This window comes from Littorina saxatilis, linkage group LG17 (assembly GCF_037325665.1).
Source record: "Littorina saxatilis isolate snail1 linkage group LG17, US_GU_Lsax_2.0, whole genome shotgun sequence".
Taxonomy (NCBI): Eukaryota; Metazoa; Mollusca; class Gastropoda; order Littorinimorpha; family Littorinidae; genus Littorina; species Littorina saxatilis.
This window is the reverse complement of record NC_090261.1, coordinates 11,425,085-11,449,649: the sequence shown is the minus strand read 5'-3', so window position 1 is coordinate 11,449,649 and position 24,565 is coordinate 11,425,085. Positions and strand designations below refer to the sequence as shown.

The window sequence follows — 24,565 nt, the reverse complement described above, 5'->3', positions numbered from 1 at the left end:
ACACCAAATAAAGGAAAAAGTCTAATACAAAGAATACTTCCCTTTGTTTCCTAGATTTTGTTATTAGCTATCTGCCTTACTTGCTTGTGTTTGTTTGTAAATGAGAAGCAGTCCTTTTGCTGGACAGTTCTAATGATTTGCTTTCTCTGAGAAAAAGAGGGTTGTGAATGAGAGAAAGTAGTTCTGTGTGGCCTACATGTGTGTGTGCGCGTTCATGAGTATAGGTGTTGCTGCAACTATTTTCACCGCGTTCATCTTTTTCTTTGTCGAGACACTGTCTACGGTGCCAGAGTGTGCCTGTAACCGTTATGTTCACTGTTCACTGTTCTCACTATGTTCCCTATCCTTTATGGTTAGACACTGCATATCCAGTGCCAACGCCTGTCTGTCATTTTATGTTCACTGTTCACTGTACTCACTTTGTTCATTTTTCCTAATGTGTAGACACTACAGTGCCAACGCCTGTCTGTTGCCGCTGTGCTCACTGCATGGGATGGCTGTCACCACGGTGGAAGGGATCGGCAGCCTGCGTACCCGTGTTCATCCTGTGCAGGTATGTATCCTCCAGGAGGTCACCAGACTTAGCCGAGGAAAGGTAACGTGAGACGTTGAGTGACCATACACATTTAACTATCAGACTAAAGAGATTTTTCTCTGCGCTTTTCATTGGACGGTCGCTGTGCATATTATCAAAATAAATCAATGATTTTATCAGTTACTGAGTTGGCAATAATTATCAGTGCTAGAGTGACAGCTTATCCACACGTCATTTTATCATTTTTAATTTTGTGTGTGTTTACAGGAGCGTATAGCAGCAGCACACGGGAGCCAGTGCGGTTTTTGCACGCCTGGTTTCGTCATGTCCATGTACACTCTGCTCCGTAACAGCCCTACACCTTCCGACGAACAGCTCGATACTGTCTTTGAGGGTAAGCTCAAAGTACAACGTATTGTAGTTTATATCATCAATAGAGCAGTACTGAACACACTGTTCTGTAGTTTTTAAATGAATTCTGTTGTTTGTTTGTTTTTTCATATCCAACTGAAAATTGGAGAACGAATAGCTTCAGAATGTTAGTGCAGTGGACCCCCCTCCCCCCCCCCCCCCCTCCCTCTTTTAAGACCTCTGAAATCTCGGAAAATTAGGTCTTTTAAAGTAGGGGGTCTTAGGCCAAAAAAAAATAGTCTGTTTACGGTAACCCGACCGACCCTATTTTTTTCGCGCGACCCTAGACTTTTTGTTGGCATTTGGGGAAAAAAAAAAGCAAAATAACGTAAAAATATGGTTTTTTGGAGAAAAAAAAAATACCGACCTACCGACCCTATTTTTTTGGCCTATGTTACCGTAAACGACCTTTTTTTTTTTTTTTTGCCTTACAATAGAAATACATGTACACAGTTTATGGTTATGAAAAGCAAATCAGAAAAAGCGAAGACTTAAAACGAGAGAGGTCTTAAAATCGGGGGTCTTAAAAGGAGGGGAGGGGAGGGGGGAGGGGAGGGGGAGGGCGGAGGGGAGGGGAGGGGAGGGGGAGGGCGGAGGGGAGGGGAGGGGGAGGGGGGGTTCGCTGTAAGATAGACATCTGATTATACCATCCATTCACAACCCACGCAGCAAGATATACAGCTAGACAACTGCAAAGCTTAATTATTGAATTCTCTCCTCAGGTAATCTGTGTCGCTGCACTGGGTATCGGCCTATACTTGATGCATACAGACCGTTCACAAAGGTAAGCAATCAATCAAATAAAAGCACAGGCATAATTACTACTAGCAGTCGCTAATTCAAATCTGTATCACTCTTTTCACTGCTATGCTTTGGCAATAAGATAAACGACTTAAAATGTACACGAAAAAGCATTCTTCGAAGGTTAGAAGTTTACTTCAAATTGCAATATACCTTTTGGTAAGAGAGAACACACTTGGGACCAGTGAAGGGTGTGCCTACATTACATGTACAGTATTCTTTTCTGACAGTGACAGTCATGTTGATAGATGACAGATAGATGACACATATGATTTTTGTAAATAATTGTCAAGTGTTTATGGGTTGTGGAAGAGATGCTTTCCCATTTTGTTTCAATTCAAAAATATAATGTCACGTGCAGCTTGCCTCATTGTTTCTGTGGAAGAAAGCAAGGGAAAGCAACTCTTTTATAACCCATCAGAACCCGACAGAGTTATTTCCGAATATCGTCTATTGATAAAAAAGGATGTTCATTTTATTGGGAGGTGTCCTCTGATCAGAGGAGTCTCGGATTGTAGGTACCAATGTATGAACACAAAGTGTACATTGCCTCGGATGTTCCTATAGCTGTACCTGTATCTGTTTTATACATTCTTTCACTTTCTGTTATCAATGGAGGGGGGGGGGGGGTGGTTGTCCAGTTGTTGTTTGTTTCTTTTTTTACTTCTGATTCTTTTTTTTTTCAAAGGGAGGAGGGTGCCCGCTGGGAGCAGAGTGCTGTCAAAACAAGAATAAAACCGGTGTCCAGAACGGCGTGCCCGTTGAAAACGGGGCAGTGCCCAACGGTACCGATGAGGTTAGTACAGGTTTTATTTTTTTAGTGAAGTGATGTCATCGAAGATGTTCTTGTTGGCGATGGTGGTGATTGTGGTGGTTCGTTTCTTCTTTTTTTCAATGAGTTTAACGTGACCAAACCTTCTAAACAGTCCCGATGAGTAAAAGTGGTAGAAAAATATGAAACATCGTGCAGATCCACTCTTTGAGCGTTGGGTGAATCTTTCTTTTGCAATGCCACAGGCGTCAAGTGTTGTGTTGGTGCACAGTAAAATAACTGCAATGTACTGTCTTTGTTTTTTACACACAGTTGAATGGTAGTTCGGAAAACGGCACAAAACACACTGGCGTTAGCTACGACCCGTCACAGGAACCCATCTTCCCCCCGTACTTGAAGGTAAGTACGATTCAGTAATGTATCTATCTTTTAAGTAGATTTTTCTTGTTGTCAGAGATTTTTTTAATTTGTTTCAACGCACTTATTCAATATATCTAAGGCATTACTGTGAGCTGTGCAAGCGCATACGCTATAAACTGTTTGCCTCAAGTACTTTATGTCTTCGTGACAAGTCATGTCGGTGCCACATAATGCTGACACACATGTTCCTGTGCATAGTTTATGGATAACGTGTAGTTGGGAAGTTAAGAGTAGAAATAATTAGTATTTAGTGTAGGAGGAGGGTTGGGGGTGGGTAGGGAGGGGGTGGGTATGGTTTACTTTGAGCAGGTCGGTTTCAGTTTTAATAAACAATTCTAGAGAATTGTGTATCTTATATTTGAGTCTTTCGTGTTTTAGACATTGATGCATTTAATAGTTTTAACGAGTTGCCTTTTGTTTTATCATTCTGGTGTTTATCTAGATGTGCTGTGTATCTTATAAGAAGTTCTTAAAAGTTCGAAGTTATTTTAGCATATAGGTTTTTTATGGTCTTAACAGTTAAATATGTATTACGTTATCATTAAGATTCATGCTTTGTTAGTACTAAGCAGTTGTTTTAATCAGTCTGGTTTTCTCTTGTTTTCATCTTATGAACATTTTAAATGTTAGACTAACTTATTGTCTTGTACAGAATAACAACTGTGTGAATGGTGCTATACTGAATGAAAGAGTGTGACATGAAGTTCTTGTACATCATTGCAAAGAGTGTGAATGACGTTTTAGTTTAGATGTCAAGCGCTTAGAGCAAGCCTTTTTAACGAAAGTTTTTGATTTAGCGCTATATAAATGTTCTTCTTCTTCTTATTATTATTATTATTATTATGTCGGTGATGCCCCTGGCCGCGTTCTCAACTTTCACTATGGTGGTGCTGGTAGTGGCAGCCATGATGGAGGTGGTAGTGGTGTGATTTCTGACTTGTGATGGGGGTGGTGATGGTAGTTGTGTCAATGTCGTTGTTGTCTTTCCTGTGTCTGTTGACAGGGGTGGAACTTTTCTGCGAATCCGCGGATTTCCGCGGACACAACTTACGAATTCCGCTGGAGTTATCTATTTTTCCGCGTCCCATTTCATCACAGTATTTATAACTTGTTGACTGAATGATATGGAGAGAAGTGAAGATGGAACAGAACACTGGAGGCTTGAGAGTTAAATTGTGCTGACTTAAAACTCCTGATACCTAATAGTCATTTTGAGCTTCAATGCATTGAATCATACTATTGCCAGTATTGGATTATGAATACACGGTTCATTACCATGACAATGTTACCATTGGTGTGTGAAAGTGTATTTTTTGTTTGGTTGATGGGTATGGGTTTTTTTAGGGGGAGGGGAGGAGTGAGGAGAATGTCTTTTTTATATTTAGTCAAGTTTTGACTAAATAGTTTAACATCGAGGGGGAATCGAAACGAGGGTCGTGGTGTATGTGCGTGTGTGCGTGCGTGTGTGTGTGCGTGCGTGTGTGCGTGTGTGTGTGTGTGTAGAGCGATTCAGACTAAACTACTGGACCGATCTTTATGGAATTTGACATGAGAGTTCCTGGGTATGAAATCCCCGAACGTTTTTTTCATTTTTTTGATAAATGTCTTTGATGACGTCATATTCGGCTTTTCGTGAAAGTTGAGGCGGCACTGTCACGCCCTCATTTTTCAACCAAATTGGTTCAAATTTTGGTCAAGTACTCTTCGACGAAGCCCGGGATTCGGTATTGCATTTCAGCTTGGTGGCTTAAAAATTAATTGATGACTTTGGTCATTAAAAATCTGAAAATTGTAAAAAAAATAAAAAAATTTATAAAACGATCCAAATTTACGTTTATCTTATTCTCCATCATTTGCTGATTCCAAAAACATATAAATATGTTATATTCGGATTAAAAACAAGCTCTGAAAATTAAATATATAAAAATTATTATCAACATTTTTTTTTTCGAAATCAATTTAAAAACACTTTCATCTTATTCCTTGTCGGTTTCTGATTCCAAAAATATATAGATATGATATGTTTGGATTAAAAACACGCTCAGAAAGTTAAAACGAAGAGAGGTACAGAAAAGCGTGCTATCCTTCTCAGCGCAACGAATACCCCGCTCTTCTTGTCAATTCCACGTGCACTGCCTTTGCCACGGGCGGTGGAGTGACGATGCTACGAGTATACGGTCTTGCTGCGTTGCGTTGCGTTCAGTTTCATTCTGTGAGTTCGACAGCTACTTGACTAAATATTGTATTTTCGCCTTACGCGACTTGTTACCTGATCCAAACGAGTTAAATTTTAGTCTCAGAATGCACCAGATTGCACAGATTTTAATGTACCATTTAAAAAAAATTCGGGGGAGCATGCCCCCGAACCCCCCTAGAATTAAAGGGATTTCCTCTTTTTTCATCACAAGAGAGTCCCACCCCTGGTTGAATACATTCCTTGCTATACTACTTGAACTCTTCAGAGATTGTTCGTTCTATAAACAGATAGTCTGCCAACGTTCCAAAATGCAGAATCAAACAAGTCGCGTAAGGCGAAAATACAATATTTAGTCAAGTAGCTGTCGAACTCAGAATGAATCTGAACGCAATGCCATTTTTCAGCAAGACCGTATACTCGTAGCATCGTCAGTCCACCGCTCATGGCAAAGGCAGTGAAATTGACGAGAAGAGCGGGGTAGTAGTTGCGCTAAGAAGGATAGCACGCTTTTCTGTACCTCTCTTCGTTTTAACTTTCTGAGCGTATTTTTAATCCAAACATATCATATCTATATGTTTTTGGAATCAGGAACCGACAAGGAATAAGATGAAAGTGTTTTTAAATTGATTTCGACAATTTAATTTTGATAATAATTTTTATATATTTAATTTTCAGAGCCTGTTTTTAATCCGAATATAACATATTTATATGTTTTTGGAATCAGAAAATGATGGAGAATAAGATAAACGTAAATTGGGATCGTTTTATAAAAGAAATATTTTTTTTACAATTTTCAGATTTTTAATGACCAAAGTCATTAATTAATTTTTAAGCCACCAAGCTGAAATGCAATACCGAAGTCCGGGCTTTGTCGAAGATTACTTGACCAAAATTTCAACCAATTTGGTTGAAAAATGAGGGCGTGACAGTGCCGCCTCAACTTTCACGAAAAGCCGGATATGACGTCATCAAAGACATTTATCAAAAAAATGAAAAAAACCGTATGGGGATATCAATCCCAGGAACTCTCATGTCAAATTTCATAAAGATCGGTCCAGTAGTTTGGTCTGAATCGCTCTACACGCACGCACGCACACACACGCACACACACACACACACATACACACACACATACACCACGTCGATTCCCCCTCGATGTTAAAATATTTAGTCAAAACTTGACTAAATATAAAAACAAGAAATGTTACGTTAAATTTTTGAAGAAACAAGACATTCACAAGTACATCCACCAAATAGTCTTCATAAGCGGACAGACAGACAACAAAACAAGAATGGTTGGTCTTCTTCTTCTTCTGCGTTCGTGGGCTGAAACTCCCACGTACACTCGTGTTTTTTGCACGTGTGGAATTTTACGTGTATGACCGTTTTTTACCCCGCCATTTAGGCAGCCATACGCCGCTTTCGGAGGAAAGAATGGTTTGTTATTGGAACGATTAATTATTGACAAAACAAAAGGTTGCATTTACAGTTACTATTATTCTAATTCTGAATAATGGAACGTTAGGAGTCTATATCTGTTTTTGGACGGACAGACAGGTCATTCTATGTTTGAGTTGTTGGCATGACTTAATAAATAACACAGGAAACCGTTAACTTTACAGTTGGAGGGCCCGACACTGCACACACAGTCTCTGGTGTTCGTGGGACAGCGAGTGCGCTGGTACCGCCCTGTGTCTCTGGCAGAACTCCTTGATATCAAGAAACACAACCCCGACTGCAAAATCGTCGTCGGCAACACAGAAATAGGTCAGTCGAACGCCTGGATTAAAAAAAAATCCTTGAAGATTAACGTCAAGGTCACAGGTCATTTAGTGGTGGTTTGTTTGTTTGCTTAACGCCCAGCCGACCACGAAGGGCCATATCAGGGCGGTGCTGCTTTGACATATAACGTGCGCCACACACAAGACAGAAGTCGCAGCACAGGCTTCATGTCTCACCCAGTCACATTATTCTGACACCGGACCAACCAGTCCTACCACTAAACCCATTATGCTAGACGCCAGGCGGAGCAGCCACTAGATTGCCAATTTTAGAGTCTTAGGTATGACCCGGCCGGGGTTGGAACCCACGACCTCCCGATCACGGGGCGGACGCCTTACCACTAGGCCAACTGTGCCGGTATTTAGGGGTGGTGACGTTCTTGTTCAGTACAGATAGTGTTTAGATTGCATTATTACGTTTTCGTCTGCAAAACCGCGGTCAGCTACACAGAAATAGGTCAGTTTGGAGTTCTATTCTTTCTTGGTAGTCGCTGGAATGAATGCCTGAACAAAATCCTTGAAGACTAAGGTCAAGGTCATAAAAGGTCATTTAGTAGTGGTGATATTGTGAGTTCGTATTGGTAGTATTTAGATCGCATTAATTTTATTTTTGTTTCACAAGTATTTAATTGTTTCCTAGCAGTTTCCAAAAAGGTCTTTTTTTCCATAACCTCACGGTCTCTGACAAGCAGCGGGTTTGCCCTTGAGAACACGAGGTCCTGCAATGATGCCTGGCTGCTTTCTTTCAGGGGTGGAAGTGAAGTTTAAGAAACAGCAGTACCCAGTACTAGTGACCACCACCCACATTCAGGAGTTGACCTCTGTCCAGCGACTGCAGTCCGGCATCCAGCTGGGAGCCTCCGTTACCCTGGCAACCATGGACGCTGCTCTCAAGGACGCCATCAAAGAACTGCCAGGTCAGATGTGTTGAGATTCATTTTTGATGGGGCTAACTATGATAGGGCTAACTAATCAGATTGACATGGCGTTGCGTCGTGTTTCAGTGGATCTTGGTTGTGTTGCAGACTTTGCGTGAAGGACATGGCTTGTTTTACAAACTGAATGCAGACAATTTTAACTGTTGGGTGTTCAAAGAACGGGAGAACATTCTTTAAGCAGGAGTATGGGGAGCACAGGGGAGAGGAAGGGGGGCGTTGACTTTTCAACAGCCCCCCCCCCCCCCCCCCCCCCGCGGGTTAGGGGGAAGAATTTACCCGATGCTCCCCAGCATGTCGTAAGAGGCGACTAACGGATTCTGTTTCTCCTTTTACCCTTGTTAAGTGTTTCTTGTGTAGAATATAGTCAATGTTTGTAAAGATTTTAGTCAAGCAGTATGTAAGAAATGTTAGGTCCTTTGTGCTGGAAACTTGCATTCTCCCAGTAAGGTCATATATTGTACTACGTTGCAAGCCCCTGGAGCAATTTTTTTATTAGTGCTTTTGTGAACAAGAAACAATTAACAAGTGGCTCTTTCCCATTTTCCCCGTCGCGATATAACCTTGAACGGTTGAAAACGACGTTAAACACCAAATAAAGAAAAAGAAACTTTTCAACATAAGGTGCGGGCCTTAAGAGCAGAAAGAAGAAAGCAGCCCTCGTGTTGTAAGAATACCACAGACTTCAGCGATTCTCGCTTTTCTTTGGGAATGGTAAATTGAGTCAACATATAAAGGTGAAAACGTGTGTATGTGTGTGTGTTGACAGAGGACAAGTGCCGAGTGTTTGCTGCCTTCGTGGAGATGCTGCGCTGGTTTGCGGGACATCAAGTCCGCAACGTGGCTGTAAGTTGAATCATTGGATCCCTGCTGTACAGAGCAACACCAATTCAAACAAGTCTGTTTTGGGGAACTGTAAACGGGATGACATCCTTCTCTGTTGGCCTGTGTCTATGACCTTTTTGTCTTTCTTTCTGTATCTGTTAAAAATCCAAAAAGCCGGGAAAATCCGCGTCAATCTTCGGTTGAATCTTACGACAAACAGGACGAGTTACAACAATTCAAATCACTGACTGCGGTGCTACCCGTCCTGACAGCATCACATTGTAATTCGTAGAAATTGTATGCTCTTTGTTGGGTCTTACATTGTTTTATCCACTCCTTCTCTCAGTCCACCTTATTACAATGTGTTTCTGTGTGGTGGCAGGCCGTAGGAGGGAACATCATGACTGCCAGCCCCATCTCGGATTTGAACCCGCTTCTCTTGGCGTGTGGGGCAACGCTCACTGTGGTGTCAACAGGTAGGCTTTGGCCTCGTCAGTCTTACGTGTTGGTGATGTTGGTAGTAGTGATGGTGTTTGGTGTTGCTATTGTTTCCTTTGACACTGTGTTGTCTGTCTCCTTTAGCGCTGCTCTTGCATTAACATGGTCATTAAAATATCGGCATCAGCTAGGCTGTGTTGTAGTTGTTGCAATTGTTTTCTTCATTCTAATCATATGTTTTTTCTTCAAGATCTTGATCTTTGTTGCTTTTAGCCGTTGTGGCCCTCCCCGTCTTCCACTTCCATTCTTCGTTTCCCGCGTGTTGTCTTTCACCTCCTTGTCAATATTCGTACTGATTTCCGTCGTTATCGTTTTGAATAGGTCCTGATTTAAACAAGACTTTATTTAATGTTTATCGTGACATAAACAATATATGGCATTTGGGATTTGGCACTCAAGCACAGTGCTTATCTTAAGCAATCCCAATAAGTTTTCGCACAAATATTTGCACTGTGTGTGCAGAGGGAAAGCAACGAGAGGTGAAGATGGACCACATCTTCTTCAAGGGATACAGACAGACAGCGGTTCTTCCCAACGAAATCTTGTTGTCTGTTCTCATCCCTTTCTCCCAAAAGGTGTTTTCCTCTTTTATTGGATGCAGTATGCAAGGATAGACGATTTTATCAAAAATATGTTTTACAATAAAGGTGTTTGTCTGCGTTTTATCTGTTAAAAGTCCGCTCACGTATGCATCATGTATCCACATCTCAAATCGAATGACTTTTTAAGGCGGATAAATGTATCAAGCATTAAAAGACACAGTTTTTAAATGGAGAAGGCACTTGCACGTGCACATAGTTGTATGTAAACAAGTGAGTTGTATGTCTCTTCCGATAATTATATACATGGTCATTGTCTTTAATCCGTCACTCTTGCAGAACGAGTACTTCCTTGGCTACAAGCAAGCCAACAGAAAGGAGGACGACATCTCTATTGTCAACGCCGGGATGCGCGTTGTCCTTGACGACACTGCAAAAGTCCTTGACCTGTCCTTGGCCTTTGGGGGCATGGGGCCCACCACTGTCATGGCAACCACCACCATGAAACAGCTCCAAGGACTGTAAGCGGAGACCTTTCTGTGGTGGTTTAAATCTTGGAAACTAATGTGGATTCTGTAAACCTGTATTTGCAAAATGTTTTTAAACAAAATTGATCAAGATGAAGAATTTCCGAGGAATAGCATCTCAATAACATTCAGATTGAATGTTATTGACATGCTATTCCTCGGATATTTATACAAGAGAAAACCGTAATAAAAATCAAAGAAGAAAGAAATCGCATGGACATCAGCGGATTTTGTTGTTGTCGTTTCGTTGACTTATCGTCAGTGGCTTTTTTCAACAGCACGTGGAACGAGGAGCTGCTGAACAAAGCCTGTGAGTTGCTGACCTCTGACCTGCCCCTTGACCCTGGGTCACCAGGAGGAACCACTGAGTACAGACGTTCGCTGACTGTCAGCTTTTTCTTCAAGTTCTACCTGACAGTCAAACAGAAACTTCAGCAGCAGGTATAAGCACTGTGAACTGATGATTTTGGTCGATATATTTTTAAATGTCTGATTCGACGAAGTCAGTCCTGTTACTGTAATTTTGTTGGAAATATTTGAAGATTTAGGGTTGCTTGTGGACCGCATGACACATTTGCAGAAGATTTGCTCATACTGTGGTACTATACTATGTGTGTTACGTACTATACTATGTGTGTTACGTACGTTCACTTTGCCTAGTTTTACTATTTTGTACATTTTCCCTTCTTTGTGTTTTGCCATAGTAATTATAAAGCGCTTGGAGCTATTCATGGGACTTTGTTTGTTTGTTTGTTTGTTTGTTTGTTTGTTTGCTTAACGCCCAGCCGACCACGAAGGGCCATATCAGGGCGGTGCTGCTTTGACATATAACGTGCGCCACACACAAGACAGAAGTCGCAGCACAGGCTTCATGTCTCACCCTGTCACATTATTCTGACACCGGACCAACCAGTCCTAGCACTAACCCCATAATGCCAGACGCCAGGCGGAGCAGCCACTAGATTGCCAATTTTAAAGTCTTAGGTATGACCCGGCCGGGGTTCGAACCCACGACCTCCCGATCACGGGGCGGACGCCTTACCACTAGGCCAACCGTGCCGGTATTTATGGGACTTGCGCAAGAAAAAAGCTATTTATCATCATTAGTATTAAATCCCTCAGAGCCTAGAATTGCAGGTAACAATGTATGAACATAAAGTGTACAGTGCCATGGATGTTTCTATTGCTGTGCCTTTTTCTCTTTCTCTTTTATACATTCTATCACTTTTTTTGTATTGATGGGTGGAGGTGGGGAGTTGTTGGTTGTTCTGATTTTGTTTGTATACCGTTACTTGACCAGGCCAAGCCCCCAGTGGCCGCAGTGAGGTCGAGTGACCGGGTGGCCACCCAGCCGTTGGAACGAGGTCCGGTGAAGGGCTTCCAGTGGTTCGAGGTGTCCCCCGAGTCGCTGTCGCCCAACAGTGCCCTGCGTCTCCCCGTGGTGCACGAGTCAGCCTTCAAGCAGGCCACTGGGGAGGCTCAGTACACCAATGACATCGCCCCCAGGCAAGGTCAGTTGGTTTGAACAAGGTTTTATTCAGACAAGACCCAATACTGAAACGAGAAACAAAAGGGAGACGAACTCAAGCGAACGCTAAATATCACGTGTCCTATGCAGTTGGAGAATGACACAAGTATGATGTCGGACATAACATTACTGATAATAATATACTATAGAACTATCTGGATCAAGTCAATGCAAACCAAGCAAAAAACAAGACACAATTAGCAGGGGAAAAGCGGGGGGGGGGGGGGGGGGCGGGTGGTGAGTTGTCTTTGTTCATGATGCAAGGCTCCCCAAACTGTGCATCCCTGATTCCTTTACGCATTGGAAGCCAAACACACGTACTGGAAATTCATGGAGGGGGTCCTAATCGCACTTAATCTAAAAATAAAAAAAACGCGGGTCCCGGGACGCACTAAAAATATCCGTGATCATGCGTATCGTCAGTACTGTTTAAGAATATGTTCTGCCAGATCGCTACCGACGCAAAGTTACTGAAATAATCGAACCTGTATGGCATCAGTGTTTTTGTGAATGGCTCAGAGAACTTCCTCAGAGTTCTTTAGTCCAGGACTCTCAATCTCTCTGTCCTTTGACACGATTAATAAGGAATACAACACTATTTTGCCAGTGTATTTATTCCGAAACGGCAATGGGGAAACATAATACAAAAGTTAGTATTATATATCATACTAGATGATTACCCGCTTCGCCGGGTACCGGCTTCGCCGGGAAGAAGTAGAGCCGAATACCAGGCTGTGCCTGGGACCCGGCTTTGTCGGGTGTACGCCGGCTTCGCCGGCGCACGAAGGAAGGGAGATCTAAACATAGTAACGTGCAGTGACCTTCTTAAAATAGTAACGTAGTAACGGGAATATGGATTGACGCCACACGAAGGAAGGGAGATCTAAAAATGAGGTTGTGTCCGGGGTGTAGCTGAATACGGTCTCCAAATTTGAAAAAGATCGACCGAGAACTTTGGCCGTGCATCGCGGACAGACACACAGACACTAGTCGTATATATATAGATATATAGATATATCCATGAGTTGTTGAATAAAACACTGTTTAAACCAACAATACAAGAAATGAAAAATGAAAATGTGTCCATCGTTTCCAGGCGAGCTGTACCTTGGCTTGGTACAGAGTAAAAAGGCGCGGGCAAAGCTTGTCAGGGTTGACCCATCAGCGGCCCTCGCTATGCCAGGGGTGGTGGACTATCTCTCACACACTGACGTACCGGGCAGCAACATCTGGGGCTTGATAGAAAAGGACGAGGAAATCTTTGCCTCTAAAGAGGTATATGGGGACCTTTCATTAGTACCTGGGATCAGTGTTTTGTTTGTCATGGAATGGCAGCTCGCTTTCCAAAGGTAGACCGCAACCTGAATTTCCATGAGGCTAGCCTCACGGGATTGTAATGATACGTTACCAAATTACCTTACCTTTGCGAGTTCGCCTTCAGGCTGCAGTAGATCAGTTGATGGTAGAATAGCTGAACACAGTGAACAAACGTCTTGATGTTAAACATTGAGAAATGTTAGAAAGTAATTTGTGAATGATTTGATGGGTCTGAAGTTCGGGTTTTCTGTCGTCCCAAAAGCTTTGCTCAAGGCTAAAGCAGATGTGTTGCTGAGTAGATCGGCAATCACAAAGGCAGATGATTATATTTGTTGACAAGTTGCTTGATTTTTTTTTTTTTTTTTTTTTTTTTGTACTGCTTGCATATTTGCTTGCTTTGCTTACTGATTGATTAGGTGATTGATTTGTGATTATTTTGATTAATCATGGATTATGTCATTTTTTTGCCCATCCGTTGACAGGTGGTGCACCAAGGGCAGGTGATTGGCGCCATTCTGGCGGACACACTAGCCAACGCCCAAAGAGCGGCACAAGCAGTTGTCGTAGAGTATGACGTCATGGAACCCATCATCACTATAGCTGTAAGTGAGAACAGAATGCATGCTGGCGACATCAGCATCGTAATATTTCTTCTTCTTCTTCTTCTTCTTCTTCTTCTTCTTCTTTCATGGATGTGTACACACGAAGGGGGATAAGGCACTAGGTGATCTGCACATACGTTCAGAAATCTCCATCCTTAAACCCACCAGGCGGCTGCGGCCAGGATTTGAACTCACGACCTTCCCATTAGTCTCGAGTGAGCCTTTCACTATGTTGAAAACAGTGTCTATATCGGGATTATTTTGATCCTTAATTGTAAAGGCACAGTCCTGCCTGTGAACAGAATTCTGCTCACTGTCTCATATCCGACCGAGCTTAGCTATAAAATGTAGTTGCTTATAGATCAGAAAATAATTCGCAACAAACAGTCCCACTCTGCTCACACAACAGTCAGGATGTTCATTTTGGGAATGTTTCCAAGTGGAGGGATGGCCCTATCCCGTTTAAAAGCCTGGCCAGATCTCAGATGGTGAGCCAAATCGTTTACCAAGTAGAAAGTGGACATAGATCTGAGATGGTGAGCCAAATCATTTACCAAGTAGAAAGTGGACATAGATCTGAGATGGTGAGCCAAATCATTTACCAAGTAGAAAGTGGACATAGATCTGAGATGGTGAGCCAAATCGTTTACCAAGTAGAAAGTGGACATAGATCTGAGATGGTGAGCCAGATCGTTTACCAAGTAGAAAGTGGACATAGATCTGAGATGGTGAGCCAAATCGTTTACCAAGTAGAAAGTGGACATAGATCTGAGATGGTGAGCCAAATCGTTTACCAAGTAGAAAGTGGACATAGATCTGAGATGGTGAGCCAAATCATTTACCAAGTAGAAAGTGGACATAGATCTGAGATGGTGAGCCAAATCATTTACCAAGTAGAAAGTGGACATAGATCTGAGATGGTGAGCCAAATCATTTACCAAGTAGAAAGTGGACATAGATCTGAGATGGTGAGCCAAATCGTTTACCAAGTAGAAAGTGGACATAGATCTGAGATGGGGAGCCAAATCGTTACATTGTAAAAAGTGGACATATATCTTACCTGGTTGGAACTGTACATGTATAGATCTAAGATGGTGAACCGAATCGTTTACATAGTAAAAAGTGTACATAGTTCTAAGATGGTGAGCCAAAATCGTTTACATAGAGGATTAAAGTTGCTTGTTCATTTCAATGATTGTTATTCTCTTTAGTGCCAGGAGATTGGTTCCGCATTACTCTCAATTACTCTTTTGAACATGTATGCATTTGGGGCGCTTACTTCCCTTCGTTTCTCAGATAGTGCGAACTGAGCTTTTAACTAGTAGTGCAATGTCAGTTAGGACTGATACGACAATCACCTCCACTGCTGTCACGTTGACCAAACCCAGGGGCGGACGAGGGGGGGGGGCACAGGGGGCACGTGCCCCCCCCCCCCCCACCGAAAAAAAAAAAAAAAAAAAGAAGAAGAAAAAAAAAAGATTTTTCTATGCTGATTCTATGACCATTTCTAAGTTCAAATGGCACCAAATGGCACCATTTTGCTTCTTTGGGCAAAAAAATTTTCCGGGGGGGCATGCCCCCGGACCCCCCTAGCAAATTCGGGCGCTTCGCGCCCATCACATTCACTTTCAATTCAAAGTGCCCCCACCCTTACAAAGCAACTGATCCGCCCCTGAAACCTGTTTATAAATGATAATAACAAGGGTATTTGTATGGCGCAAATCCTAACATAGTTCTATTCTAAGCGCCTTACACACACACACACACACACACACACACACACACACACACACACACACACACACACACACACACACACACACACACACACACACAAATGATACTAAGTAATGTAATGATGAACATTTGGAGAAGAAAAAAAACCGAAAAGAATTAAGTGATTTTTTGTTTGTTCCGGTCAGGACGCCATCCAGAAGAAGTCGTTCTACCCGTTGAACCTGCTGGTGTCCAATGGCAACGTGGAGGAGGCTCTGTCCCGAGCGGAGTGCGTGTTGGAGGGGGAGCTGCACGTGGAGGCACAGGAACACTTTTACCTGGAACCCATGGTCACCATTGGTTACCCCACAGAGGACGGAGGCATGGAGCTGGCCTGCTCCACACAGAGTATAGCCTTCATACAGGTACATCTCTTTTGGAAAAATAAGGAGGAGGAGGGGGGGGGGGGGGCTCCATCTACCAGTTTGTGGAATATTCTTCTTCTTCTTCTTCTTCTTCTTCTTCTTCTGTAGTTCATGGACTGGAACTCCCAAGTACACCAAAATCCAGAATGAAAAAAAAAAATGTTAGTTGATGGAACGTTTTTTCTTCTTCTTCGTTCATGGGCTAAAACTCCCACGTTCACTCCCATGTTTTTGCACGAGTGGCTTTTTACGTGTATGACCGTCTTTACTCCGCCATTTAGGTAGTCATACGCCGCTTTCGGGGGAAGCAGGGTGGATATTTTTGTGTTTCTATAACCCACCGAACTCTAACATGGATTACAGGATCTTTACCGTGTGCACTTGGTCTTGTGTTTTGTTAAGTCACCACATTATTGCTCTTTGGAGTTTTTGCAGTGTCTTCTAAAACAAATTTAGATGTATCGGTTATTGATTTGCAATTCTCATTGTTCCAGAGTGCTGTGGCAGGAGCTCTTGGACTTCCCTTCAACAAGGTGAAAGTTCGAGCACGAAGGCTCGGTAGGTTTTAAAATTCTCGGTGGCTTTAAAACGACACATGTCTTTGTGCTGGTCTTGTGTTCCTTCTTGGTTTGATACGAGGGTTTCTTGGAAAATGTCTAGAAGTTGGATTGGAGCTTAGGTGAACACAAAGGAATAGAAAGTTGCGTGTGTCAGCCAATATGAATGCTACGCATTATCCCTCTCTATGTACGTAGGCTGTTCCATAATTATTTAGAAACTCAGAAACGGAAACACATACCAGCAATTCAATTAGGCCATTTTTTAGACTAACCCTCTCCCAGCCGATACCCCACTGGCCATCCTCTCAAACGAGCTCATTCAGGCCAGGAACCACTTGACACTCGTGAAGGCTCGGGCATAATCTTCAGGGCTCTCAAACCGTGTTTCCGAGGGTGTTTCTTGAATTGAGATAATAGGCTGACCTAGCATGTGGACAGGACCAGAGAATGGGGTGGATGCGACAACAGCAGTACTCCCTGTGAAGCCAAGATCTCTCTTGTCGCAAAGGCAGTGTGCAAAGCTGCGTTGTCATGTTGCATGCAGCATAAGCCCTCGAATACGCGTGTTTGGACAGTGTTTGTGCCAAGCGTCGATCCCTTTAGGCTATTAGTGATGTCCATTACAGTCAGAATTGACTGTATGCCTGTCCTCAAGAGGCACATTGTCTAAATGCCCTGATCTGGCGACGAAAGAGGCCACTATTTGTTTTGCAGTGCTTCTTGTCATTTGAACTCGACAGGGGGTGGGTCACCTGGAAACACCCACACAGACGACAGAGTTTTTTTGGTTTGAGGGTGGAACTTATAAACCCAGTACAACGCAGTAGTCCTTTTGATTACATTTTGTCGTCTTCATAATGTTTACCATTACTGATGTATACACACTTACATCTGTCCACCAGGTGGCGCTTTTGGCGGGAAGGAGACTCGGCCAGCCATGCACGCGTTGCCCGTCGCAGTTGCAGCTAATAAGTAAGTGTCTGTAAGATCCATTCCAGGGATGTCGTTTGATATCAGCAGTCGGCGAAACGCTGAAACTTCTTTCAAATCACCAAAAAATCTTCAGTTTGAACATTTTTCAAGGTGGGGAAAAGGTAACACCAAGGACTTAAGGGCTCTTACATGCGATGACACCATTCCCCAGTTGGTCACATACACAAATTGAACTGCCCTGGTGCTCTCTGTGCACAGTGGATTTTTTTTTTAGAAGAATTCATTTTAAAAAAGCCATTAGTGTCTTTTTAAGAAATTAATTCATTGAATAAAAATCCAAATCACCACAGCGAGCAGTCACGGTGTTGATTTTTGGTATGTGACTAAATGAGGGATGATCTTATCTCATGACCAGATCTGAGTCGTTGAGCCTAACTGTTTACACGGAAAGAGCTGTGCCGTTAGGTTTCCGAAAATTACCGAACTCTTATGTCCATTTTGGCCAATTTGCCATTGAAATTAAATCCCAGGAACTTCTCTGTGTTGCCTTCTTTTCATTTCTCAGAGCTAATGACACAAAAAGCCGTTTTTGATATCTGTGTGTGGGTGACACTTAAAGTTTCGCCACACAATTGTTTGGCCGTCAAAAAACAAGAATTGTAGGTTATTATTGACAAACAAACCGTTACATTTAATTTGAATGTAAATTTGATTCTGAGTTTTGGAACGTAAGCAGCCTATCTGTTTTGGGGTTTCTGCTCAAAAGCCTAGAGCCAAATGACGTCCTGTATATTCTTACATTCTACGCGCGGCTTGTAAGTTCTGTATGCTGGTTTTATCTCCCACAATTCCGAGAGATATATGGGTCACGTCAGAACGCCTTTCCTCTCATTGTGGTCGATAAAACTACAATAAGACTTCACTTACTCAGGTAAGTTCGTCATCATTTTTCAATCTTACTGCACGTTTCTGCTTCACATTGCTTTGACGAAAAACTTAATCTCTGAAAAAATGTATTTTGTATTGTCTTTACCGTCTGTCGTCCCTAACACCTGATAAACTAGTAAAGATAGACCTTTGTCACTGTATCTTCAGACACAACTGTCCCGTGCGCTGTACACTGGAGCGTGACGAGGACATGTTGATGACCGGAACCAGGCACCCCTATCTGGGCAAATACCGGGTACGTCCTTCTACCCGTTTTCTTCTACACTGGCACCTCCCTTTCGAGACCTCCTTGTCTCTGAACAAATCAGATCTGAGAAAGGAATGACTCTTGAAACGGGGAATAAATTGTATGTTATGAACAAACAAAAATCTGAAAAATCAAGGTCTGAGAAAGGAGAAAATCTTGAAAGGGGAGTCCACCTGTATCTCTCTTTGACATTCTGTTGATGAGCTGAATATATGTAGGCTCAATTCGTATGTACTATGTGTGTGTGTCTGTCTTTGTTTATCTCACCACAGTCACTTTGTTGTTAAGATTTGTCTTTGAACGGTTTTCCGGTGACGTGTGTTCTGTTATAGCTGGTTTTTTTCTGGGTGGTGTATTAGTCAGTCTGTTACTTGGCCCTTTTCTTTTCGGATTGATGATATTTTTATTTCATTTTCTCTCTTAGTTCTGTGTATGCAATACCAGTAACTTAGGTAAATGTGTTTGTAAACTTTTGATTCATTCGATGACTTTCTCTATTATTAATGTTTTGTGTTTGTTTGTTTGTTTGTTTGTTGTTCGCAATGAAACTGCAAGTTAAAGGCATATGTACTCGATGACTATACACGCTAATTGCTTTACCAACAGCTGGAGACATGCTAAATTAAGTTCCCTGCAAAATATTGTGGTCTAGGACCCCTTCAATGTTGAGATATGTTAATTTTCATTTTGATCTGGATCGTCCTATTTATAGATTTGGCAACACATGTAACGTTGATGCAAGGGAGCTAACACCGCGGCTTTGTTGACATCCTCACTTTTTCAGAGGCTAGAACAAGCTGTAATGCATGTATTATGGTCCGCGCATGGTGACATTTCGTCATTATATGGTCTTATGGTGCGTTTGACATCGATTATGGGCAAACTACACTTTGTAAACACGGGAGCGCGTACATAAATAGCATCATTATTTTTGCCCTGGAACTCTGTTTTCTATTGTTTCCCATATAGCCTACTTGCACATTTTGAATACTATTAAAGACTCTTTGTATTTTGGTTATGTGCAGATCGGGTTCAGTTCCGCGGGGAAAATTCTGGCCTACGACGTTAAATACTACCTCAACGCTGGTTGTGCTCTGGACATGTCCTATCAGGTCGGTTTTGCAAGTTTTACAATGGGTTTTGATTTCTGTTTATTTGTATACAATACAACACAATACAGTACAATACAGTACAATACAATTCAATTCAATTCAATTCAATTCAATTCAATTCAATTCAATTCAATTCAATTCAATACAATGCAATACAATACAATACAATTCAATTCAATTCAATTCAATTCAATTCAATTCAATTCAATTCAATTCAATTCAATTCAATTCAATTCAATTCAATTCAATTCAATTCAATTCAATTCAATTCAATTCAATTCAATTCAATTCAATTCAATTCAATTCAGCTCAATTCAATTCAATTCAATTCAATTCAATTCAATCCAATCCAATCCAATCCAATCCAATCCAATCCAATTCAATACAATACCCCCCACACACACAAAAAAAAATTCATTAAGATTTAAGATTTGTAAACGAAACTCGTTGTGTATGTGACGGACACAGGTGTCGGAGAAGTCGCTGATTGACTCTGACCAGAGTTACAACATCCCCAACGTGAGGGCAGAGGCTCACCTGTGTAAGACCAACATCCCCTCCAATACCGCCTTCAGGGGATTCGGTGCTCCTCAGGCCAACGCCATCATGGAAACCGCTCTCACCCAAGTTGCCTGCCATCTCAACATGGCGCCTGACAAGGTTAGTCACTGTGTTTCGTTGGTGGTGGTGGTTGTTGTCGTGGTGGTGGTTTTAACAAGGGAGGTCTCTTTGTGCTAGCGCCACTGTGGAGACCGTTTAAACAAGTCGCTAGCCTTATCAGCATAGCTCCCGACAAGGCGATGGTGGTCAAGGGCGGATCCACGATTTTAAGGAAATGGGGGCACACCCAAACTTTGTTGTACAAACTTGAAGGCGCTAAGCGCCTGAATTGAGGGCGCTCTAATTGAGGGCGCTCTAATTGAGGGCGCTCTAATTGAGGGCGCTCTAATTGAGGGCGCTAAGCGCCCGAACATGCTAGGGGGGGACCGGGGGTATGCCCCCCCCCCCCCCCCCCCGGATTTTGTTTTTTCAAGGAAGCAAAATACTGCAATCTAGGGCCACCTGTGTCAGAAACTGTCATTTAATCATCTGGCCAAATTTCCATTTTTAAGCCTCTTTTTTTTCGTTGTTCCTCTCTCTCTCTCTTTCTCTCTCTCTCTCTCTCTCTCTCTCTCTCTCTCTCTCTCTCTCTCTCTCTCTCTCTCTCTCTCTCTCTCTCTCTCTCTTTTTCCGGAAGGGGGTGACCGGGCCCCCTTCCCCCCCCCCCTAAATCCGCCACTGGTGGTGTAGGTGGTGTTGTAGAAGGGGTTGGTAGTGGTTGTGGTTTGTACTGGGCAGGGGGAAAGTCGGGGCGGGGTGGGGGGGGGGGAGGGATCCTCAAGCCAAGGTCATCTGTGAGGCCTTTGCCCCTTTGTTGGTCAGTGACCTTGCAATACCACTCCGCCAAATTAAGTTATTCGTTTGTGATGGCTGTTCAGACGGCTGCTTATGTGGGGTTTCTCATTATCTTCTTCTTTTCGATCGCCGATCACACTTGGAGTCCAGATCTTGAGATATAATTAGTGGTCCTCTGCAGCGCAGCCACTGGCCCGTACAGCTTGTTGTGCAGGGACTCCGGCAATGGCCAGATTTCCTCTCTCAGCACCTGGTGGTTCCTGCAGTCTCGTAGGATGTGGGCCGTGTCCTGCTCTGCTTCTCCACAAGAACACATGGGGGAGGGCACAACATGCAGCTTCCCGTGAAGATGCTGGTTAAGTCTGTTGTGTCCCGTTCTCAGGCGGAAGATGACCACCTGCTGTGGTCTAGCAGGTGGTAGCTGTCCTGTGGCTGGGGCGTCCTGTGCAGAGACTTAATGATGGTCTTCATCTCTGTCAGGCTCACAGGGCTGTTCTCTTGCTCATCTTCTGAACCCAGCTTTGCCATCCTGTCCGCCTCTTCGTTTCCTTGTACACCACAGTGGGAGGGGATCCATTGCAGTACTGTCCTCAGGCTCTTGATGTTGTGTAGAGCGTGTTCCAGCTGAGGCAGTTTGCTACTGGTCATTGCTTGGAGTACTGGGTTTCTCATTATCATTATGATGTTACCAAATACCTCATTATGGTGCGCCTATATTTGTACTGAAATGGAAATGGAGCAAATTTAGTGTACGAACGATATGAGCATATAAGTTGTGTCATAGAAGGCTAATATTAAGGTCTTCAAGGTCCTATACTTGATAGAATCATAACTAAGCGAGGCTGGCGCAGCGCTAATGACAAGATCTGATATGGAAAGGAAAACAGTGCTCTTGATATAGAGGAACAGTAAGAGAGATGTATGCGGAACCATTTGAGAGAATATGAAGAATTTGAAATGAGCAAGCGACTTTCATCCTATATATATAGCCTATATTTGCTAATTGTAAGCCTTGTTTCTGAACTAGTTCTGTTTATGACACAGATGTTGTTTTTTTGTGTACAGCTTCGAGAGATGAACTTGTACAAAGAGGGGGACGTGACATTCTTCAAGATGGTGCTTACGCAATGCAACTTACGCCGTTGCTGGGATGACGTCAAAGCTCAGAGCAAGTTTGAGCAGCGTCGCAAAGAGGTCGACTTGTTTAACAGGTTATTGGTGTGTATGAGAGTGTGTATGGGTGTGTGTGTGTGTGTGTGTGTGTGTGTGTGTGTGTGTGTGTGTGTGTGTGCGTGCGTGCTTATGTGTGTGTGCGAGCGCGTGTGTGCGAGCGCGTGTGTGCGTGCATGCGTGCATGTGACCTTGCGTTTTTGCATGCGTACATGCAAGCGTGTGTGCATGTGTCTAAGATGACAAGTAAAACCACACATAGGCATGAGACAGGGAATTTGTCAATGAGAAATGATGCTGTTTTTCGTAGGGAAGGATCTAAATCGACCAAACGTTTCCTACCCCTTATGACTGCATGGTCATCACAAATGTTCACAAATAATAGGCTATTGTATAGTTCACCAAGTTCTTCATTTACTTTTTCCTCCAGTGAAAACCGTTGGCGAAAAAGAGGAATAGCAGTCACACCAACCAAATTCGGAATGAGCTTTTTTGACAAGTTTTTGAACCAGGTAAGAATGACTTCTATAACGGCGATTTCTATTCGCCTTTCTTGTTTTCTCACGCATGCACTGTCAGTGTTGCATTTGAAAATATGGGCTGGAAAATCAGCGTTTGGCTCATTTGTGTAGGCAATGGCAGGTGGGTAGGTAGGTAAGTAATATATAGTCCTGTAAGACTACCCTCGTGGACATTCTGGTTGCCTTCTCCCTGGGGAAAGCGAACTACCATATGATACAGTACGGCGTTACACTTTTTTCCCCTGTGTGCACGTGTTCATTTTTTCCAAGCCGTCAGTAATTTACCAGACCATCAGTCATAGTATGCTAACTTAGATGCGCCTTCACACAATTGAAATATACCCACCTGCGCCGAACTTGCGAGTTGATAAGATCAGCAGGCCACAGATTATGAGGGACACAACCGTCGAACGCTGAAGAAGGAGAAGACGAAGAAATGTACCATGTACCTTCCTTGTCATTGTACCCATTGTGTCGGCCATCACTACATCTGTCCACACGTTTATATGGGGAAGAGCGTCCCTCAACTTGAACGCATACCAATAATTCAGTGGTCTGATTACTTTTGGGAAGTTTTGTTGTTGAAGTGACTTCGTAAGGCCTGGCGCTCACCTATGTAACTTCAGCAGGACAGACGACGCACTGCAGATTATCCCAGCCCGCTGCACGTTGCGTGAAAGGAAAACAGGCCAAGTACTCGTCATAATCCCTATCGCAGCATCAATAATATGCAGTGCGTCGTCTGTGCCGCTGAAACTGCGCAGGTATATTCTGCCCTTAACTGACGCCAGTGTCAACATGGGGAATTGATTCAGCAAAATATTCCCATTCTGTATAAACACACAGTTTTTTGCTAGCGTGAGAGTCAAGCACTGACACCACTATGCCCACTATGCCACTCGGTCCGGCTCTAACCTATATGTAAAGGTCAGGCCATAGAGCTGTGGTGGTGAGCATGTGTCCAGGTCGAAAGATACACTAAGCGAACGTAATAGCCTGGACATTTGTGGTGGCTTACGGGATCGTTTACACGGGTTGCTTCAATACAGAAAAGATTATACCTTTAAAAGCAAGAAATGTGTGCTTTTAGCAAAAGTCATCGGAATTCCCAGGTCCTGAAATCAAGAGTATGATGCAGTGTGCGCGTGTTTCAGGGAGCTGCTCTGGTGAATATCTACACTGATGGCACAGTGCTGATTTCACATGGCGGTATTGAGATGGGACAAGGACTACACACCAAAATCATGCAGGTCAGAGAGAGACAGAGACAGAGAGAGGGAGACAGAGAGAGAGAGAGAGAGAGAGAGAGAGAGAGAGAGAGAGAGGGAGAGAGCGAGAGAGGGAGACAGAGAACGAACGAACGAACCAACTTTATTTTTCGAGGGTAATGGAGTAGATACAGCAAAGATCTTTTTTCATCCAGCCCTCGCCCAAGAGGGAATTAATTAAGCAGTGCATAATATTAAAGCAGGAGAAAAAGCAAAACAAAAACATAAAACCATGGTTATTAAATCAGACAAAGAGAAGAAAAAAAAGAAGAAAAAAAAACCCAATGAGAGAGACTCAGACAGAGAGACAGAGAGAGAGAGGGAGACAGAGAGAGAGAGAGAGGGAGAGAGAGGAAGAGAGAGAGGGGGAGAGAGAGAGAGCGAGAGAGAGGGAGACAGAGAGAGGGAGACAGAGAGAAAGAGGGAGACAGAGATAGAGAGAGAGCGAGAGAGAGAGACTCAGAGAGAGAGAGCGAGAGAGGGAGACAGAGAGAGAGAGAGGGAGACAGAGAGTGAGAGCGAGAGAGGGAGACAGAGAGAGAGAGAGGGGGAGACAGAGAGAGAGAGAGAGGGGAAGACAGA

General features: G+C 43.1%; 1 protein-coding gene across 3 annotated transcripts in view; it reads left to right on the top strand.

Annotated features, from left to right (window-relative positions):
- Positions 1-24,565, top strand: part of LOC138952481 (xanthine dehydrogenase/oxidase-like) — a 51,564-nt gene that overhangs the window by 14,219 nt on the left and 12,780 nt on the right. For all 3 annotated transcript variants that reach the window (XM_070324159.1, XM_070324158.1, XM_070324157.1), the window contains exons 5-28: positions 445-553; positions 803-929; positions 1,669-1,730; positions 2,436-2,543; positions 2,832-2,918; positions 6,759-6,903; positions 7,667-7,834; positions 8,622-8,698; positions 9,060-9,153; positions 9,638-9,750; positions 10,054-10,235; positions 10,520-10,682; positions 11,542-11,752; positions 12,866-13,044; positions 13,569-13,688; positions 15,611-15,829; positions 16,324-16,387; positions 17,292-17,361; positions 18,418-18,505; positions 19,543-19,629; positions 20,098-20,289; positions 22,090-22,235; positions 22,625-22,706; positions 23,870-23,965. In XM_070324159.1, the coding sequence (XP_070180260.1) occupies positions 445-553; positions 803-929; positions 1,669-1,730; positions 2,436-2,543; positions 2,832-2,918; positions 6,759-6,903; positions 7,667-7,834; positions 8,622-8,698; positions 9,060-9,153; positions 9,638-9,750; positions 10,054-10,235; positions 10,520-10,682; positions 11,542-11,752; positions 12,866-13,044; positions 13,569-13,688; positions 15,611-15,829; positions 16,324-16,387; positions 17,292-17,361; positions 18,418-18,505; positions 19,543-19,629; positions 20,098-20,289; positions 22,090-22,235; positions 22,625-22,706; positions 23,870-23,965 (2,989 nt within the window). The remainder of the gene's footprint in view (positions 1-444; positions 554-802; positions 930-1,668; positions 1,731-2,435; positions 2,544-2,831; positions 2,919-6,758; positions 6,904-7,666; positions 7,835-8,621; positions 8,699-9,059; positions 9,154-9,637; positions 9,751-10,053; positions 10,236-10,519; positions 10,683-11,541; positions 11,753-12,865; positions 13,045-13,568; positions 13,689-15,610; positions 15,830-16,323; positions 16,388-17,291; positions 17,362-18,417; positions 18,506-19,542; positions 19,630-20,097; positions 20,290-22,089; positions 22,236-22,624; positions 22,707-23,869; positions 23,966-24,565) is intronic.